This window comes from Mus pahari, chromosome 1, assembly GCF_900095145.1.
Source record: "Mus pahari chromosome 1, PAHARI_EIJ_v1.1, whole genome shotgun sequence".
Taxonomy (NCBI): Eukaryota; Metazoa; Chordata; class Mammalia; order Rodentia; family Muridae; genus Mus; species Mus pahari.
In genome coordinates, this window is record NC_034590.1 from 82,069,812 (window position 1) to 82,091,158 (window position 21,347).

Here is a 21,347-nt window from a genome sequence, read left to right on the forward strand (position 1 = left end):
CTGATGATACAGCCTTTCTACTTTAGCTTATACCACTTTGTAAGTCTTTGGGGGAAAACAGTTCTCAGAGACTTCTCCTCCTCCATCCAGAAAAGGAGTGGACCCTGTTGCCTTTGTCTGTCTGTCTGTCTGTCTGTCTGACTCTCTGTCTCTGTCTTTGTCTCTCTCTGTCTGTCTCCCCTTCTCTGCCTCCCCACCTCCCCTCTCCTGCTCAGACCTTCCTAATGCCTGCTAACAGCAGCAAGCACATTTTGCACAGGTAGGGTGCTCCTCAGCCTCGGTGAAGGCAAAGAGGACGTTCTCAGAGCTGAGCTGCCTCGTCTGTTTGTGTATGATTGGCTTGCTTTCCTGGGATTGTGACTGGCAACTGTTAGCACATTACTCAGAGCACATCATCACTAGTGTTTTTAGAATGGATGGATGTGCATATGAATGAATATATAAATTAATTGATGGATATAGAGATAGATGAATGAATGAGTGTATGGATGAATAATTGGATGTGTGTATAAATGGATGGTTAGATGAATGAATGAATGGGTCTAAGGATGAATGTATGGTTAGAAAGATGAATGGATAAATGAGTGAATGAATGTATGGATAAATGTATGGTTAGATGAATAAATGAATGATTGAATGAATGGGTAGATGAACAGCAAGCAAGGTTCTCTTCCTTCCAACAGAAACATAAAGGAAGTGAACAGGTCCAGACCAAGTTGCCCACCTGCTAGCTAGGATCCAGCATATACTTCAGAAAAAAACACATTTGGTTTTGGAGGAAAGAAAGTTGTGTGAAAAGCTGTTTCCTAAGAAGTAGCAATGCAGTGCAGGGCAGAGCAGGACAGTGCAGGGCAGGGCAGAGCAGGGCAGGGCAGTGCAGGGCAGCAGCTAACATTTGAGCCATAACACCCCAAGACCTGTTTTTAGGGCTTAAGACAAACATCAATAGCAATTACATGGGTCTAGAATAGCTGGCCACAGCAGAAGCAGGTTAGAGTCTGTTCTGGCAGCTGTTTCTGCTTGTTCAACCCACAGGATGAGATACCCTACTGCTGGGCACATGTCACAGGAACTTCCCTATGGGGTGCTGGCTCTGTCCATTGGCTTGCATAGAGGATTTCACACTGATACCCTGGATCTTGCCCTTCCAATACACTGACTGACATGCTAGTAGGCTTTAAGCCACTCAAGAGTCCTTCTGACTCTGCAGATGGCGACCAGTCATCTGTGAGGATGGCCTCATCTGCTCATAAAGGCTGGATGCTGTGCATGGGCCCCACTGAAGGATGAGAGGGAATGCGTGGCCAGCTGCATGGCTACCTGGGCAGACATTTAATGGAAGAAACAGACAGGTACTGCCCCGTCCCCCAGCCTCAGTGTGCTCACAGAGGCCACCTGACTGCTAGGATCCAGGAAGGTGCTATTTATATCATTAGTTACACCAATGATGGTGTCGGCAGCGAAGCCATGGACTCACACATCAGAAAATCATGCTGAAATGGAGAGTGAACAACCCAAATTTAAGAAATTTAGAGACAGATATAGTACCATCCATCCTGATTTTACTGGGAAATATCTATTCATTCAATGAACACATCAGCTACTTACGGGGACAATAGTGACCCTGAAACTGAGATTTCAAAGATAAAAAGATGGGATCACTCATCAGTGGGTGAATTAGGAAACAAAACAAAGAACAGCAAGTGGAGCTTGGTCGTTTGAGTTCCAACATTGGTTTAGTACCGACAGGGCACTCAGAAGCGAAGTGGTCACTCTGGGAAGAGAAAAGGTGTGGAGGGCATCTACCTTTCCCTAAAGCTGTTTCCACATCAGTTACCCAGGCAAGATGATGAACATACAGAGGCATAACGGATTCTGGGGTAAACGGATCCAGCAGCTTGGTCTCTGGCCTGTGTGATACTTCCCTGCCCATCTGGGCCTTCAGAAGAGAGGGTAGGATGTGTGTCCTGTTCACCTGGTAGCCTACCATGGTTCTGGCACTATCCAAGTTCTCGGTAAAGGAGATGGGTGGAACTCAGCGTGGCTGCTGGCCTTCAACCCTAGCTGGTCAGCAGAATTCCCTAGAGAGTTAAAAGCATTTCACCTCTGGGACCCTCAGGCTCTGTGATTCTGTTTGGGAGTGGCCTCGGATGCTAATTTTGGGTCATTCCGTGGGGAATCTGCTGTGCCATTACCCAGCCTTGGTGACTCTGGCACAGAATCCAGAGGGAAGAAAGGGGGGGCAGATTGGGGAACTTTTGCCTCTGTACGCTCTAGCTGGGAGTCAGTCCCTTTGTCCTAAAGCTCTGTGACCATGCATCATGGTGGCCACCTTTGCTGTAGCTCTTGACTATGTGGCTTCCACAGGACAAGATGCCTCCTAGATCCATTAACCAGTGCCATGAGCACTGTGCGGCAGGAAAAGAGGGGCAAGCAGAGGCCTGGTAGGAACACTGGCTAGGTTGCTGCGGAGTGAGACAAGGGACTTCAGAAGCCAAGCCTGATAAAGAAGTTGGTGATACAGAATGGTGTGGTACTGGGGAGAACGTGGGATGAGCACCAAAGGTGTGGTGACCCCCAGCTCCTTTCCAAACAGTCATACTATAAACTGTCATATACTCTGAAAGTCATGGGAGGCTTCTGATTTGATTTCCTCTTAGTTTTTATCAAGCATCTAGTACTGCCAGAGGCATAAATGCCAGGCACTGAAACAGGCAACCTCTGGCCTCAGTAGGTCAATGCAATTGTGTGTGGGAAACATCCCTGTGAAACTCCACAGGGCATGGTGTGGGGAAGGTAGAAGAGGAGGGCAAAGTAGTCTTCAAAGAACAGTGCTGCTAAGAATACCACCTGGCCAGGCATCTTTTTGCTTTATCCTCAAGGTGCCCAGCAAGGCAGGGCTATTATTATCCCCATTTTATGGATGAGAAAACTGAGGTTCAAAGAGATTAGGCAACTCACCCTGGCTCAGACACCTAGTAAATGGCGACTTAGGATTTGCCACCAGTCTGCCTGACTCCAGAGTTCATACTGTAATCCATGACGCTCCATTGCCTCTGAGTTTCTTTTCTCATTGCTATGACCAAATGCTCCTTATGGCCTGATAAGGAGCTAGTTAAGGGAAGAGAGGTTCGAGTTGGCTCATGGTTCAAGAGAATACAGTCTGTCATAGAGGCAGTGGGGGACATGGTGTTGGATATCTCTGTAGCTATGGAAACTTACAGCAGCTGCTTATTCATATCAGTGGGCCAGAAAGCAGGGATGGAGGAGGACGTGGAGCCAAGCTATAACCTAAAGGTTCCATAACCTCCCACTCATAGGAGGCTCAGTGTTCAAACACAAGCCCTTGGAGGAATTTTTCATCTAAGCTGTTAACAACTGGGATTTACCTAGTGACCAAGCGTGGAGGTGAGAACTACAGACAGAGGGGGCTGCACCAGTAGGACCTGAGGATTCCTTATGTTAGGGAGCAGGGGCTGGGTACTGACGAGGGCTGAAACCACAGGGACAGGCAGGAGCTGGACCAAGCTGGCGGGCTTCATTCAGTTCTACTAGATGTTGGTATCCACCCTGTTCATCTTTACAGTTGAAACGTCTAAGGCAGCAAAGCATCATGGGTGACAATATGCAACAAAGGGTAACAGGGCCAAGTCTTATGCATTTCTGATAGCTCTCTCCAGCAACAGTTTGAGATCTGGGCTGGGAGCTTGGTGGAAGGTGAATCTAGACATAGAAAAGGACTTGGCGGGTTCCGTGGGCTGAGTGGATGGGAACGTGAGCCCTGCGTTAAGGACAGGAGCTGTGACCAGGGCTACTGAAGAGACATGACTCTGCTGGCCAGCTCTGCAGGATGAGGGGGAAAGAGCTGAGACTCAAAGAATGTGGCACCAGGGTCTGGTGTAGAAGGGAGACAGGTGCAGGTGAACTTGAAGCAAACAGACCACACTAGAGGTTTCTATAGGGCAAGCAAAGGGCAAGCGGGAGACGCAGTTCTCACTAGTGAATCATCGGGATGCAGCCATTGGTGGCAGAGGAGGGTTGAGGTCCTGGAGGGCAGGGGTCAGAACTTTCTCTTTTAAAGGCAGTTGAGAGAGAGGACTTTACCAAAGATGGAAATCACACACAGACCAGCAAGATAAGGCTGGATAAGTGGCCTTAGAAGTAGAGAGTGGGTGGTGACAGGGGCCTGGTACTTGGAGTGTGAGCAGAAACCAGAATGTGGGGGGTGGGGGGTAGGGGGACAAGAGGAAGTGACCTTGAAAGGGAACAGTGGCTGCGAAATGAAAAGGGAAGGATATAATTTGGTCTCTCCAGGAAAGGTTAGATCTCACAGTGATTGAGTTTGGCCATGGTTGGAGGAGTGTCTTAATAATGATAAATTCACAAATCAGAAGGCAACCCAAAACACATGCAATTAATCTTTGGAGGAGGCAGTAAATTCAGTGAGGAGTCATGTTCTTCTAAATGCTGAGAACTTGGTAGGCTAGACCATCAGATGCCAAGAATCAGTGGATGGGCAGAGGGGGCCTGACTCCGTGGTCACCTTGAGGCTGCTAAACGTGGTACTGCACACTGTAAACAGGTGTGGGTACCTGACCCTTCTCCAGCATCCCCACACACCTCCGAACCGAGGCTGGGGATTCTCATTCCCAAGGCCCAGCTTCAGCAGGCCAAATGAAAGACTCACCCGGGAGGTAACTTTGCAGTGGGGCAGGCGGAAGCTGGAGAGAAAGTATCCACCAGCCACGGAAGGCTGGCCCCATGCCCTTGAAAAAAATGCAGGGTCTCCGGAGGGGAGAGCCACTCCCAAGCCTGGTGTCTACATTGATGTATACCAGGCATGGCAGGGGAGCCAGACACTGCAAGAAGTCTCAGTTTTCACAGGAATTCAGTGTTGTTTGTGACTTGCTCAAGGGAGAGTTGAGTGACTCAGGGACCCACATTTCTTTTGATCTGTCACACAGGCTTGTAGGGCTTTGGGAGTTCAGTAGTTGGGAGAATCATTGAAGCCAAAGGAATGAATGAGGCTGTCTGTCTCAGCACCCTGCCATATGCCATTTTCAAATGGGGAAAGGACATGGGTTTTTAAGAGAGAGTAGGAAGGCTTATTTCTGGGGTTCAAACAACTTTTTCAAGGCATCAGGTCCTGATACAAGGTTAGATATAAAAACGGCAGAATAGATTGTTATTGAAAGTTGACCTGCATATTAGCTATTTTTTAAAAAATATTTTAATTATATAAAACTTAAATATATTTATAACTATAATATATTTAATATCTATATTTTAATAATTTTAATATTAAATATATTTATAATATTTTTATATAATATATAAAAATTATATATATTTTCTTTTCTCTTGCCAACTACTCGCATGCCTTCTCTCCCAACCCCTCCCATGCCCCTCCTCCTTCTCAAATTGATGGTCTCTTTTTCTTGATCATTATTGTGCATTCAAATATGCATAAACATAGAAACACAACTCGCTGAGTCCATTTGATATTGCTCATGTGCCTTTGATTTCAGGGCCGGCCACTGGTTATTAGGGAAGGAATTAGGGGCTCATCTCTAGGGAATAATAATCCCTCCTCTCTTCGCAGTCATTAGCTGCCTGTTGTCTTATGTGTCCAGGTGACATCCTGTGAAATTTCCTCCATCCATCGTGGCATGACTATTGATGCCGTCACTGCTCAGGTCTTGTTCAGGCAGTCGTGTTGTTGTAGTGTCACGACTGTAGCTTCCCTGTCATTTCTAAGAGACAGAGTCTCATAGCCAACTTCTTGGTCCTCTGGCTCTTATAATCTTTCCCTCCGCCCTGTTTTCCAAGCGGCTCCCTGAACCTTGGGTGTAAGAGTTGTGCTGTAGATACACACATCACATCTAGGCAGCCCATAATCAGTTCATCTCTGCATTTTGACTCGCTGTGGTTTTCTGTGATGGTCGCTGTCTGCTGCAAAGAGAGGATTCTTTGATGAGGAGCAAGAGCTGTACTTAACTGTGGATATAAGGATAAGTTGTAGAATGTAGCTAGAAATTATGTTGATTAAGTGAAGTGGTGGTGGTGGGGTCCTCCTAAGAGCCATGTTCTCACTAGCCCCAGTTGGCTAGGTTTCTAGTATCAAGCGTAGTTTCCCTCCTATTGAGCTGGCCTTACGTCCCGTTAGAGCGCTGTTGTTATTGCCGAGAGGAGTGTCACAATTGTGCTTTTAGGGACATTTTACCATATGGATTATAATTGTGGTTCACAGGCAAATTAGCTATTTTAATATCTCTGTGACAAGAAGTACCTAGCAAAAACAATTCAAGAGAGGAGAGATTCATTTTTGTCTTATGATCTCAAGAGTTTTTTTTAAAAAATAATTTGTTTTTATTCATATATGCACTGGTGGTGGGTTTTGTTTTGTTTTGTTTTTGCCTGCTTCACACATGTATGTCTATGTGAAGGTGTCAGATCTTGGAGTTATCAGATCTTGGAGTTAGAGACAGTTGCGAGCTGCCGCATGGGTGCTGGGAATTGAACTCAGGTCTTCTGGAAGAGTATTCAGTGTTAACTGCTGGCCGTCTCTCCAGCCCCTTCAAAGGGGTTTTATCATAGCTTATACTTGAGAAGTGGAGAGACAGAGTGGGGACCAAAGACTTAGTCTGAGGTGGTGAGAACCTGTAGCAATGGTGTTCCCGTCATAGGGGACCAGGAAGCAGAAAGAGCAGGGTCAGGGTCTGGGAACAGCCTTAGTGACTCACCCTTAGTGACTTTTTTCTATCAACCAGGACCCCCAGCTCTCCAGTGTGCTACAGGACCCTAAAATAGCACACTCAAGGAACAAGCACTCAAGCCACCAGCCAGTGGGAACATTTCAGATTCAAAGCATGCCAACACATGGTGGCATAGGAGGGCCGTACGTTCCCACACAATCGGCATTCTTGTTGGAGGGAATGCTCGCTCATGACACAGGCCAAATTTAGCACGCCCGCTGACACCTATTGCATTTAATATGGTTTTCTTTTCTGCCTGACAGACAAATTCCCATGCTCAATGGCTTCAAAATTACAAGTTTGGTTTACTTGCTTGCTTGTTTGGTTGGTTGGTTTTATACAGGTAAAGATTAAAACATATTCTGGTAATAAAGTTTTTTTCCCCCAAGTGGGCATCCAAACAGAGCTGGTTTCTTTCTCTCTGTGGCTTTAAACTACATTACCATGTAGTTCCCACGGCCATGAAGATCTAGGAGAGAAGGACGAGCAAATGGGATCTCGGGATAAAATGGGGGCACTTATGGATCTGTCCTAAAGTACTGATACCTGGTCACCACCATTCCCACAGCTGCAAGGAGCCACTAGGCTGGAGGTCAGCTAGCTTATCTCTGCCATGCCCACCATCACTAAACTGTCACCTCTCAACTGAATGTTTATGGCTGTGTTAGTCACTGTCCTCTTGATTCTTCATGAAGATCTCCTTACCCCAGACCCTGGCATATTAGAGCTGATGAAGGAAGAGCGTGTGGAGGCATCACAGAGCATCATGCCTCCTAGGTCTACAGGAAGCCGGCCTTTGACTTGGTGGACAGGGTAGTCTGGGTACCTGTGGCTCTACGTGCTTTGTGTAGGAGCATTATGGGAATGGTGCCTAAGAGCATGCTTTTGAACTTGGCTATAGGGCCCCTGTGAAAGCTTACCAACTCAGGCCCTGTGACCTACCTGACTTTCAGTCCTTTGAAAAATGGGCTTGAGTATCTAACAATGCTGTAGTTTGTTACAATAATTACCTACTTCAATACGCATTGAAGCTGCTCGCCCATCATCTGTGACTTCACTGATGCTCATTAAATGCCGACAATCATCTTCTTGGAGAGTGGACACTCACTCTTTCACTCCTGTGCCACGGACGGTGTAGGGAGGGCCTTGTGCTAGGTGCTGGAAGCAGGGAGTAAAGTATGTCAGTGTGGTAACCGACCGTAATCAAGATGGGTATGGGTACTGTGGAAACTCTGGGAGGGTTCCCAACCCATTTGGGGAAGATCCCAGGGTGAGATATATCTGGAGGAGAGGAGGCTAAGAGGACAAGCTTTACAGCTTGAAGATGGGCTTGGGGCTTCTGGCCACCCAAGAGTGGCAAAGTCTGGCATGTGGTGGAGCCCACGGTGTCTTATGAACTAGAAGCTTCTTTGCATGACAATTGGATTCTAATGAATCAAGAGGACGCAGAGGTAGTATCTCTAACGTGGTTGCTAGTCAATGGAAAACATGCTGAACCTTGATGGAGGGACAGAGCTGCGATAACACAGCTAGTGTTTGCACACACTGAAAACTGTACAGTTCTGGGTTGATCCAGCTGCATCTCAGTTGCTTCCAGGGTTCTACTCATGTGTGCTCAAATGTTTCCTGTGTAGAGGAGCAGACCCCAATGGTACTATAGAGGAACCACAGGGACTAGGAGATTGGACTGGGGTGATGTGTGGTGGCTGTAGCAACTAATACAAAGCATCTTGAGCCCCATTTTTCCTGGAGTATTGAAAATTTCAGAAATGCCAAACGGGAGGGGGTATGTTAGCCTGAGATCCCGTGGAAGGACAAAGGATAACAATGGGGGTTTGGTAGAGCTGAGCTTCCAGAAGCTTCTTGGGCTCAGGTGAGATGCGAAGGGAAGAACAAGAGAAACCTAGATAACTTAAGAAAAAAAGGTTAAAACCACAGCATTTCACCAAATAGAACCAGTGCATTTCCCCCATTAGTGCAATGGTTTATTTTGTTGCTATGGTTTAAACAATGGACTCCATTGTAAATAACATTCCCCATTCTCTACTCTGGCCATGGGCACCTCCACTCTTGGGTGGTGGTCTTTGTGGCTTTGTTTTGTATGGATTTGATTGTTGTTTCTGGGGTGAAATATGCGTAACATCAAAGTCACCATTTTAACTGTGTTTAAGTGTACAGTTCAGTGGCACAGAGGACATTTACATTGTGGCCCAGCTATCACCACCACCCATTCACAGAGCATGCTCATTGGCCTACAGCAAATTGCTGTGTCTTGTTAAGAGCTTCCCCTCTCTTCTCTCTCAGACCCTGGAAACCTCCATTCTGCTTTAGTTTGGTATTTTTGAGACAGGGTCTTGATCTGTAGTCTAGGCAGGCCTTGAAGCATGATCCTCCTGCCTCAGCCTCCTGAGTGCTAGGGCGATGGATTACAGGCATGCCCCACCACACTCAACTCCATTCTACTTTCTATCTCTGAACTTGCCTGCCACAGGTAGCACCTACTGTCTATCAAAGAACACAGATTACCACAGTAGACCACTGCCAGGCTCCTGTAAGCACACACCAGATGTTCTATTGAGAGATGGCTCTATTGTCTACATGGGACAGGCATAACTTCCTTTGTGGCTGCTTTTTAGGTTTTCTTGGGGGCCTTGTTAAGTAGCCTAGCCTTGTCTCTAAGCACGATTCTCCCTTGCCGACCTCCCAACTGCTGGGATTAAAGGCATGCTCTGCCATGGCCAGCCCCATTCTCCTGTCTCTGAACTTACTTGCTGTGGTGCCTCCTATTGTCTACCTTGAGACAAGAAAGCAAGCCTTTGGGAAACTAGATGGTTGAGTTCACAGTTTTCCCGGGTGATCCCAATATATGGTCACCAGGACACAGATCTTCAGAACAGCATGCCAAGTGTTGCTAGCATAAGTGGACTCTGTGTGTTATGGGATGTCTGTTATTTGGCTGACCACGTATATAGGTTTCCATTGGGGGAGATCACATCAGATGTGAATTGCACCCTCATTTCCATTCCATGCTGCCATAGAAGGAATGACTCTTTGGGTTTTTACTGTTGTTGATGTGATTGTCAGTTTTTAGATTATTTGAGAAAGTATCTCCATATATAGCTCCGCCTGGTCTAGAACTCCCTATGTAGCTGAGGCTGGCTTTGACCTTGTGGCAACCTCCCCCCTTAGCCTTTGGAGTATAGTCTTTACAGGTATGAACTACCATGCCTGGATAAGGATGTGACTCTTTGGAAGGGGCCCTGCCACACTGGCCTTAGGGGCTCTGTGGTCCAGGAAGTAGTGGTGCTGGGAAGGAACTTAGCTTGTTGGGATCGGAGCCTCACCAGTCCTTTCACATGCAGGGCTTTGTGTAGGACTGTGCTTCCTTTTCTGGTGACCCAGGTGGACACTGATGGCTGAGACCTGGTGAATACCCAGCAATGACCATAACCGGGGAAAGCAAGGGGCAGGAGGCCACCCCTCATGCTAAATAAGACAAGCAGGGGAAAGATATTCCTGGATTTGGGGCATGTCAACAGGAGGGAGTTACTTAAACTGTGCATGGGTTACATTTGGGAACTAGATAGACTCACTAATCCTCCCTTGTTCAGGATGCTGTAACTCAGGAAGCCATGCCTGAGAACATCACCCCTTGTTCAGGATGCTGTAACTCAGGAAGCCATGCCCAAGAACATCACGGGCTACACAATTTAACCAGTGTAATTAGGGGCTGGTTGGAAAGACATGAGCAAGTACATATGCTATTTCTGTTACATGACACCCATCTATGGCAGCCGAGAGTGTGGATGACGCTATGAACGGGGCTGGGTTCCCCTCAGAGCTGGCTCTGTATCTGCCCATGTGGCTCTGATGGGGCTACTTATCCTGAAACCTCCATTTTCCCTGTCAGTCACAGGCAGCTGCCTGAGGATATGGATGGGAAGGGGTCTGGGTAACATTAAGCACCCAGTCAGGGATAAAGCCAAGAGGCAGGCAGTGACTGAAGCTTAGTCCTCCTCACTTGGGGATTTTCTTAGAAGACCCTAAAAAGAGGGTTAGCGGTACTGGCTGGAGATGGGGATGTTGTCAGAAATTTTTGTGGAAAAAAATTAAATATAAACATGTACCATACACACACACACACACACACATACATACATACATATATACATACACATGAATGCCTATAGATACACACACTCCCACAGATACACAAACACATTTTAAATAGCTACCACAAATGACAAAGTTATAGTTACATTATACAGACATGGACACATTTGAAAGGAGTTCAGTGTGTGTGTGTGTGTGTGAGAGAGAGAGAGAGAGAGAGAGAGAGAGAGAGAGAGAGAGAGAGAGAGAGAGAGAGAGAGAGAGAGAGAGAGAGAGAGAGAGAGAGAGAGAGAGAAACAGACAGAGACAGAGACAGAGACAGACAGACAGAGAGAATATGTACAGCATACAGGTTTGTTACCAGGACTCCGGGTGAAGGTACCTGACAGGCAATGACCTCAGACAATTCTGGCTTGTTGTTGTCCCCTCGTCTCGCCACCTCCTGGTGTGTAGTTATCTCCTGATACAGGGCATAGGTAGCAAGACCCTGGAAGGTGTGGACTGAGGACTGACTCCATGGGTCATCCTGATGCCTGGCATCGTGTGTGGCTCAAGAGAGTAGTGGGTGGAGGCTGGGGAGTGGTAAAGTGTGAGGCTACTTCAAACCTGACCACAGCCACCACTAAAGAGGGAGAAAGGGGCTGGAGGACCCAAAACAAGTAAGTGGCAGAGATCATGGGGCAGGAGTGGGAAAGGAAGGGCAGGACCTCCATCAGTGGACTGGAATGTCCTCCAATGCTCACCTAGAGCAAGGCGTGACAGGTTACCCCAGCCCCATGGCAGAAGGGGGTCTGGTTGGCAATGTCATAGCACATCCCTGGGTGTCTTTCCCATGACCCCTTCCTAGAGAGGTTCCTGGCAGGGTCAGTAGTAAGGGCTTCTGCCTCCTGTGAGTGAGCTCTCGATGGAGATCAGGGAACAAAGAGAGTTTGGGCTAGACAGTGCCTCTCTCTGGAGCCAGCTGAGATCTCTAAGGCCAGGGAGCAGGTTGGAGGCCTAGGAGGCAAAGCTCATCCTAAGTGGATGACTAAGTGGATGTGACTAAGTTGGGGAGTGCCTGATGGACACAGCACAGAGCATGGATGGCCCTTTCCTTTCTATCTTGGTTCCTTTCCCCCGCCCCCCTTGAACTGGAGTCTAACCCAGGCCCTTACTCATGCTAGCAAATTCTTTCATTGAGCAAGCTCCCCAGTCCTCTTTTCACCTGAAGACAAGGTCTTACTAAACTGCCCAAGCTGGCCAGGAACTAACTCTGTAGCCCAGATGGAATTCAAAACGTCCACCCTCCTGCATTAGCTTCTTGAGTAGCTAGACTTACAGGCCTGTGCTACCAGGCCTGGCTTGGAGTTGCTCCAGGTTCATGTTGGCATCGTGGTACCCTGAGAGATGGAGGGCCTGACAGGAAGTCAAGGTTTCAGGCGAGCTTCAGACGAGGGCTTTCTATCCTTGCTGGGCTCCACAGACACCTAGCCCAGAGGGAAGTATTTCCCTGGCTGGCTTTTGCTTCAGCTTAGAGATTCAGGTAGTTGTGACTGATTTTCTACAGTATACGAGGTCAATGGGTTTGTGGTCTTTTCCTATCCACACTGAGTACAGGACTACACCCTTGTCATTTCTGAGACAGCCCTGTCCCCCAGACTCCTTGCTGCAGCAGAACTGAGAGATGGGGAGGGCAGGTTGGCATGAAAACGACACGAGGGTTTTGTTCTTAGGTTGCAGTGACCTTGAAACAGATCTTGTTTGTGGGGCCTGAGGGTACAGTAGAGGGTTGAGTGTCTCTCCTGGATGTGGCTACCCATGTCACTCCCCAGGCCTCCATACATTTTCAGGCGCTCCATCTTTTTCCCCAAGACATTGTCATACTGTTATACTGACCGTGAGTTAGGTGGTGAGGCCCAGAGGACACATTGGGAGTGAAGTTCTAAATATAAATATCCAGGTCAACCTGGGCTCAAGAGTCCCCACCACCTATATCAAGAGGGTGCTCAGGGTCTCTGTGCAACCTTGACCTTATCTCCGAGATGCTGTGACTGAGTCTGTCACTATACTGTTACCTGCAATTCAGGACTCTGAGTGTTCGTTTTTGATGGTCAGAAGCAGGGAAGAAATGTCTTTGTGACTCATGAAGTCACATAGGCAGGAAAGCTGGAAAACCACAAATAAGGGACTCAGTCAACAAAGTCCAAACTACTTCAGGCTATTCTTGGAAAGGACACATCACATCTTGTTTCTTCCCAGAAAATGCAAAACCCTGCATACTTCCAGCTAGTCGGTTCTATTTCTATTAACGTCTCAGACTCCAGAGAGGCAACATCTGGGTGGCGGTTAAAAAGGCAGACGACCAAGAACCAGCTACCCAGGAGCTTCTGATTGATGTATTCCTCTTGTTTTTGAGACTCTGTGGTCTCATGGAGCCCAGGCTGACCTGGAACTCACTCGGTAGCTGAGGGTTATCTTGAACTCCTGCCTAATCGCCCTGCTTCTGCCAGGAAAGCGCTGGGATCACAGGCTTGAGCCACCGCGCTCAGTCAGCTCCGCTCAGCTCTGCTTTCACAGGTTTGAAGCTTTGTTGTTTGGAGCTGGGAAGAGTATTCTCCAAAGGTCATGAACCCCCAAATCTCTAATAAATGGAAGCTTAAATCTCAGACTCACTGTGTCCCTGGCCAACACTGCCTGTATGTACTCTGTTATCAGTTTGCTACCAAAACTCCCCGGGTGAGATTCCCCCTAGGCATATGGGGAAATTAAAACTCACAAGTTCAGTGATTTGCTCAGGACTATATGACTAAGAATCAGCTCAGACCTAAGTCTTCTGAATTGATACTCTAGAGTTTTTGTCTAAGACAGGGTTTTCCTATGTAGCCCAGGCTGGACTAACACATGTGACCTACTTCTGCCTCCCAAGAGCTGATATTACTGGGATGTGCTCTGTCCTGTAGTTTTAAGGTATATGTAAGTTCTTGACATAGGAAAATAGTCTGCAGGGTTTGGGATTTTTTTTTTTTTTTTTGTCAGTTATGGGGCTCAAACCCAGCATCTGGGCATGCTAGTCAAATTCTTTGGGGAGCCAGTCTAAGTCATGACTTATACTTCTTTTGAGTTGATGTTTGAGCCATTGAAAGACTAGTGCTAATTACAAAGCTGGTAAACACTACTAAGCACATGCCAAACCTGAGTGCTCTTCTCTCTTATAACTCTGTGTTGTGGGAAGTAGTTTCCATTTTACAGATGAGAAAACTGAGCTGACCAACTAAGATGACTTGTCTCATATCACACAGTTAGCAAGTCCTGGTTTCCCTGACTTAAATAAATGGTCTGATGTTCCCGAAAAGATGGCTACCCACCATGTGACAATGGCATCTTGAACTGGTATGGCTCGGCAATGCAGTCTTCTAAGAAGCGAAGACTGTTCAGATCTGGGGAGGCATGTTCAAGCTGGCACAGTAAGATTCGTGTCCAAGGCCAAACTCCTCCACAGGCTCTTACCTCCCTGTTTCTTATCACACTCGAGATAAGAGCCCGTTCTGGAAGCTCTCACACCCCCAGACCCTCAGCACTGCCTTTACTTGTCCTATACTGAAGTACAAGGTTTAAGTGGTTTCAGGAGAGAGGAGACGAGTTCTTCCAGTTTGTAAATTGGCGCCTGGGAGACAGATCTGGCTTGATACTTGCCAAAGGTATGCAATTTTAGATTTTAGACAAGAAGCTGGGAGTGAAAAGTGGGTTTGGATGCAGTAGGCATTACATGCACTACATACCTTCACACACGTGCCCAGGACTTCCTGGGCCTGAGTGGCTTGTGTGAGGTCATGTGGCAGTCAGGGGGCTTTGTACCCTTGCTCCCATAGCTCCAAGGTGACCCCCACCTCATCCTCAGGAGAGATTGTGGGGTTGCGTTAGAATCCTGGGAGCACTGCTTGTCTTCCAGCTCCCGTCCCCCCTCCTCAGTCAATGGCACACTGCTCTGGTTCCAAAGATAACTAGTCAGGGAATGTGCATGCACTCAGAGATGAAGATGAGTCCTGCTTTGTGTTGGTGCTTTCTGGGTGGCAAGTGTGACATGCAGAGAAAGATGAGACCTGGGAGGCCACAGTGTTGATGCCAGAGGGGCCGAGCAAGTGCCAGGATCTTAGAGGAACTGAGGGAGCACACGGGAAGGAATTCATGACTCTGCTAAACCATGTGGGGCACCAGTGTTGCCAGCCCTCTCTGACTCTGTGTCTTCTTGGGTGGCATAGATGAGGGTAGCCAGGTGAAGGATAGGCCTGGCCAACACATGCAAACTGGTAAGACCTTGCACAGGCATGGGGGTTAATCTCCATGTGAGCATGGTGCCAGGCACACACTCTTAAGGGAGCAGTAGGGGAGGACAGGCTCCCACATGAGCCTTGGCCTAGAGGGGACACTCCATGATGTGTCTCAGAACCCCTAACCGATTTTTGCTGAATGCTTGTGCTGCCAATGCTTTGACTTTGCCATTCCTGTAACTGTACCCCCTCTTTCTGAATTCATGTCTCTGAATGGTGTCTCCATGGCCCACAATGCCCACTCCCCCATCTGCGCTGGAACCCTCCTCCTTCTTATAATAGAAACTATTTGGCATCTCCTGGGGACTTCTCCAGGCCCAATGGCACACCCACACACTCTTTGTCCAAATGCTACAAGTGCTCTTATGTCCACTGTTCTGTCCTCTTCCCCAGATGGGGTCTATCTCCGTATCAACCATCTCTGTTCCCAGCACCCAGGGTAATGCTGAAACTAGCCAAGGCACCGGAAACTGTTACGGATGAATCAGAGATTAGGGGGAAAGATACAAAGCCTCCTGACTGCTTTGGGTATTTTGAAACCAACCTCTGATCCAGATGTGCCCTCCATAAATGATCCCATCTGGGGAGTGGGAAGCTGCCTGGGGCCTTTTCCTCTGGGCATTGTCCAGTCTCCCATTGCCAGGCTCCTCAGAGCCCCAACAGCTGGGCCAGCCCAACCCCCTCACGCTGACCTTCTTGTGCTCTCCGTTCATTCTGAGGGGGAAAAAACAAAACTAGCTTTGCTTTGGGGAAGCGGCTTTTCTTCATTTTCATCCCTTTGAAGTTGAAATGATTTTCCTAAGAAATGCTTGAGGTTAGAATGGGAGAGAGAGAGAGAGAGAGAGAGAGAGAGAGAGATGCCCCAAACCCAAGCAAGCTATTTCAGTGATGCGAATGAACACCCCATTGAGTGTCTCCCTTACATCAACCCAGGCCCTTGTTTAAACAGCTCCCTGCTTGGTCTTGCACAGAATGGGCTCCTTTTGCTAGAGAGAAGGCCATGCAAGTCTGTCTTCTGGTTGTCTGATTGAGGTAGATGGCGTGCTTCTGGCAGATTCCAGAAATGGGTTTAGAGTAGTTGTCTTTTGCCACTTGTGCAGGGGAAAGTCTTATTCCATGGTAATCAGTAAAGAGGAGCGTGGAGCCTGGAGGAAGATGGGCCATGGGTTTGTTGGTGGTGTTGTTTTTAAACCAGTGCACTGACATAATTATAGCTACGTAGAATTCATGTTAATCAATTCGCAGCACCAAGCATGGTTGGTAGGTTTACCACAGGGCCATAAATCCTTTCTGGCCTTTTCCTTTTCTTACTCATTGTTTCCAGAGCCATCTGACTTGTAGCATGATTGCCTAGCTCCTGTTGACATTCTCCGGAGTATATTTATATAGCTTTGTGCAATCTGCAGTTCTCTGGCCAAGAAAGGGAGTGGGGGTTGGGGAGAGAGGTTGCCAGCAAGGCTGCATGCCAGGCTAGAAGGTACTTTGGACCATCTCCAAATATGGTCCATGTGGAGTGGCTAACATGAGGGATGGAGTTCTGCCCTTTAGCCCTTTAAAGGCTATAAGGCTCACCTGTCGATGGCTTCCTTTGCAGGTGTGATACTCACCCAGCCCTTTATGCTGACTCCTGCTGACCCCTCCACACCACTGTCCCACAGAGCTCCCGAACCATGGGAGAGAATGAAGATGAGAAGCAGGCACAGGCCAGCCAGGTCTTTGAGAACTTTGTGCAAGCTACCACGTGCAAAGGGACCCTCCAGGCCTTCAACATCCTCACCTGCCTCCTGGACCTAGATCCGCTGGACCATAGGAGCTTCTACTCCCAGCTCAAGTCCAAGGTGAACACCTGGAAGGCCAAAGCCCTGTGGCACAAACTGGATAAGCGCGGCTCCCACAAGGAGTACAAGCGAGGAAAAGCCTGCTCAAACACTAAGGTAAAGGGGACCCTGTGGATGCTCCTTACCCTCATGGGACAGGGAGTTATTGTTCTTGTCCTGTGTGAGTGTCCTATTGTGGTTCTCAGGGGAGGTTCCCTCTGTCTGGAAGGACTGCCTTGAAGCCAATCCTGTTGCTATGGCCACAGCTACCCCTTTGTACCATCCCCAAGGGAGGGAACCAAAGCAATATGGAGGGAGTGAAGCAAATGTCACCCTCCTGCTTCCTACGTTTCCCATCTCGACAACCCTGCTTGCCACCTGTGGGCCCCTGGCTGTTTATTGAGCAACTTCTGTGTACAAGGCACCTTTTGTCTGTGAGCCCACTAAACACCTACAGTCAGTCTTTGGACAGCTTTAGAGATGTCGGGATGGAGAGAGCAATTGTTTTACCTGGGTTCATACTTCTAGAAGGCGTGCTGACTGGCTCTGTGTGACTCCACAGCTCAGGCACCGTGTTACGTAAGCGGTGTCATTTAAGTGGTTCTCTACCGGAAGCAGAAATTTTGGAAAGACTCCTGTCTGTTTCTGTTGTGTGGGGAATGGGAAGAGGTGGGTGCACTTGCCTGTGTGTGCAGATGAGGAGGCCAGGGGTCAATTCAGGCATCTTCTGCTGCTGCTCTCCACATTTTTGTTTTAAGGCAGGATCTTCTCCTGCACCTAGAGCTAGCCATCTCGGCTAGACTGGATAGCCAGTAATACCCTGGGATCCACCTGTCTCTGTCCCCTCAATGCTGGGCTCACAGGTATCTGTCTCCATGCCTAGACTGTATACGGATCCTGGGAGTTGGGGCTCAGATCCTCTGTCCATACAGCAAGCTTCGTATTCACCAAACCATCTCCCCTGCTGACTCCCTGGAAGGGAGAGTTAGGCCTGTGAGATAGTTCTCTGATCTTTTCTTAGCATCTCCCCAGAATCCACATTCCTGCTCAGGAGCACACCTGCAGCTAATTCTCCATATACTGGTGGTGTCCCCTGTGGTCTATGGTTGGTAATATCCATGAATCTAGTGCCCAGAACATCACACTTCTGATACCTCTGACGTGCCAGCACCTGACAGGCTGCTAACGCTGATATTCATTGCTGGCCCTGGAGAACTATTGCTGGTCCAGGTCCAGGCTGTGTGTTTAGGTTAACGTTGAATGCACAGCATTTAGACCTCTCGGGAGGTAGTTCAGCAGAGCCCACAGAATTCTATTCTGTGCCAATCCCAGGACAAGAGGACTGAACTCTCCATGGCAATAGAGCCTGTTATGTTTTTGTTTTGGTGATGGGGAGTGACTGAGGCCACCGTGGGATACGGCTGCTTTCCATTGCCCCGGGGAAGCAGCTGCCAAGCTCCTGAGCCCGGTGCACCAGTGTGCGGAGGACAGAAAGGGTTCCAACTGTACTAAAACCATGTGCGCTTCAGCTCTAAGAAGAGCAGCTGCCCCCTTCCCCTGACCCCATGCTGGTCCATGCTCTCGCCTCAAGCAGAGGGTACCAGGGCAGCAAACAAAAGGGGAGAAGACAGATATCCGGGGTACCACTCCCACAAATGCCTCCCTTCAGAGCTGTAATTTCCTGGTTCACGGCTTCCTGGGAATTGGGCCAGGGGAGCGTCAGAGTTACCTTTTTCAGTCATTGTATATGGTGGCTTTCTTTTTTAAAGGGACCCTGTGTATGGTCCTTGCACCCCCAAGAAAATCATAACGAGGGTACCAATAGAAGTTGTGTGGTCACTGTTTGACACACTCTCCCGGAGTATTTTTTTAGAACCGTTATCCCAGGCTGCTTTGAAGTCACGGCAATCCCCTTGCTTCAGTGCTGGGATTACCATTGTCTAGCAGGACTGTTCTTGGGAAGTGGCATTGCCTGGGTGGCTGATCCAAAGGTGAGCCTTCTGAGGGAGTCAGCCAGCATGGCATGGGAGGAACGTTGGCCAGCATGGCATCTTTTGTTTTGAGACAGGGTCTCATGTAGCCCAGCCTGGCCAAACCCAGTCTGGTGTGGAACTGCTGGTCTTCCTAACTCATACCCTGATTGCTAAGCTTGCTGGCGTGCACCACCATGGCTGTCTCTGAGGCTGTGCTGTGAAAACTCATCAGCCAGAGGGCGGCCTGGCTTGTCGGACCAGTCCTGTTTTATAAGTAAGCGCTAGTGGCCTGAATTAGCCGAGTCCTCACACCTTGTGGCTGTCAGATCACCGTGGGCACTGGAGATGCAATGAAAACGAGGACGTCTTTAGTTAGCTATGTAGGAACGGCACTGAGCTCGATGAGTCCTTATGCCTGGGTTGTGAGGAGAAACGGAGGCTTTCAGATTTGGGAGAGCCCATCTTATAAAAACTACCTGTGCTGAGGAGTGGAGGGGTCTGAGAATGCCCTGGCCATCTAGACTAAGACTCTGTGAGCTCAGAGACCCAGCTCCAACCAGTCAAGCCAGCAGGGAAAGCATTCAGTCACAGAGACAGGATGGTCCACCATGTGTCTTTTCCATCCTCTCCCCTTCTGTCCACGTTGGATATTTTGCTCCGTTCCCCTAAACTGTAGGCAGGTTTCTCTCCTCTTGATATGTCTGAGACCCATCTCCTCAGGTCTGTGATCCAAAGGGTACGTCTTTCTCCTGCAGTTCAATAGTGAGTTTTTGACTGGCCCGCCTCTGGATTTATAATGATCCAATCCAGGGAAGCTGGTTACTGTAATTGATGGCTCTTTGGTGGCCCTTCCAAGTTCCACATGGTTGCCATGAAGGTGGAGCAGTTCCCCAGGGCTGTGGGAGTGCAGACAAACACTGTCTTTCTGCTTACTTTATTTCTGCTTAGGCCCTCCCAGACTCATGCATGGGTGATGGGTGCTCAGCTCTAAGAGGCCATGCTGCTGTTCTTCTCATGAGTCAAGCCAAACCGCAAGAGATGGGTCCCACCTGCCCTCCTACGTGACAGACACTGACTTGTTCTCACAGAGTGTTTGTTTTCTTTGACATAATAGTTTATGCTCAGCATCATCCAGATAAAGAATATTAGGCCTTAGCAAACATGTGGTTGATCATAAATGCTATTCCAGATACTGCAGGTGTGTTGAATGCTGGGCTTAATTAAAGCTCCCAGTTAGCCGCAGGCATGAGTGGGAACAAATGCAATTTGTCTAGACCCCTTCTCTGTATTGAGAGGAACATAATCCAATACCATCTGGAGTTAGTCTGGGCTTTTCAGCCCTCCCAACTCCAGGTGCTAACCACTGTGGTTGCTTCCAAATCTCTAGGCACACAGGCCTGCATGTACTATGGCAGTGGCAAGGGGCAGGATCTACTAGGAGGAGAAGAGCTTCAGTGAAGAATGACCTAGCAGGTCCCTAGAGCACTGACTCAGCGTGTGTTGCATAATTTAACCTGAGATAGTTGTTTATGACCTATTAATATTTATGAGGGCTTCATTAGGCACTCCACAATTCGTTTCCTGGGTGTGGCTCTGGATAAGAATGGGGTGAGCCAAGGATCAAACCATATGAACTCGATTGAGATTGATACCACCTTGGGACTAGGGCCACACCTAGCTTAGATGTGACATTCAGGTGGGTAGGTCGTATGCTAGGCCCAGATGAGCTTGCAATATTTAATTTGGTATGGAGTTTTCACACCACCAAACCACTTATGTAATGCTAGGAGTAACTTAAGAGAATCCTGTTCTCTTCTGTGGGCAGGTGATATGCAGGGGCTGGGCGTGGGCAGCTGGGAGCCACAGCTGTCTCAGTGAGCCAGTGAGTAGCAGGCTAGGGTTTGGGCTCTCTTGGTTCGCCCCAGCAGCAGGTGTTTGCAGCTAGGCATCCAACAATAAAGAGGGTTAAGAAGGTAAGAATCTATCATCTACACAGTGTTTGCAGCCAGCCTGAGCTCCACAAGACACTGAGAAATGGAAAAGCACTGCAGGGGAGATGCTGAGATGGGTCAGTGGATAACGGCTCTTGTCATGCAACCCTGGCGACCAGAGTTCAATCCCCGAAACCCTCGTGAAAGTGGAAGAAGCTTCCGCAAAGATATCTTCTGACCTCCACACACATTCCATGACATGCATCCCCCTACACGTAATAATAACAATACATTTAAAGTCTATAAAAAAGAAACAGTTCGCAAGTTATGTATGGTTTCCCATGCCTGTAACCCTAGTGTTAGGGAGGTGGAGGCAGGAGGACCAGGAATTCAGGGTGAGCCTGGACTACAGGAGATTTTGTCATTAAAAAAAAAGTTCTCACCTGAGCTT

General features: G+C 48.3%; 1 protein-coding gene across 9 annotated transcripts in view; it reads left to right on the plus strand.

The window, feature by feature from the left end:
• Mical2 (microtubule associated monooxygenase, calponin and LIM domain containing 2) overlaps positions 1-21,347 on the plus strand; it is a 129,916-nt gene that overhangs the window by 29,020 nt on the left and 79,549 nt on the right. For all 9 annotated transcript variants that reach the window (XR_003845298.1, XM_021194165.2, XM_021194157.2 and 6 more), the window contains one exon: positions 16,770-17,109. Coding sequence is in view for 8 of the 9 variants with exons in the window: in XM_021194165.2 (XP_021049824.1) it covers positions 16,846-17,109 (264 nt within the window). In the remaining variant the exon portion in view is untranslated. The remainder of the gene's footprint in view (positions 1-16,769; positions 17,110-21,347) is intronic.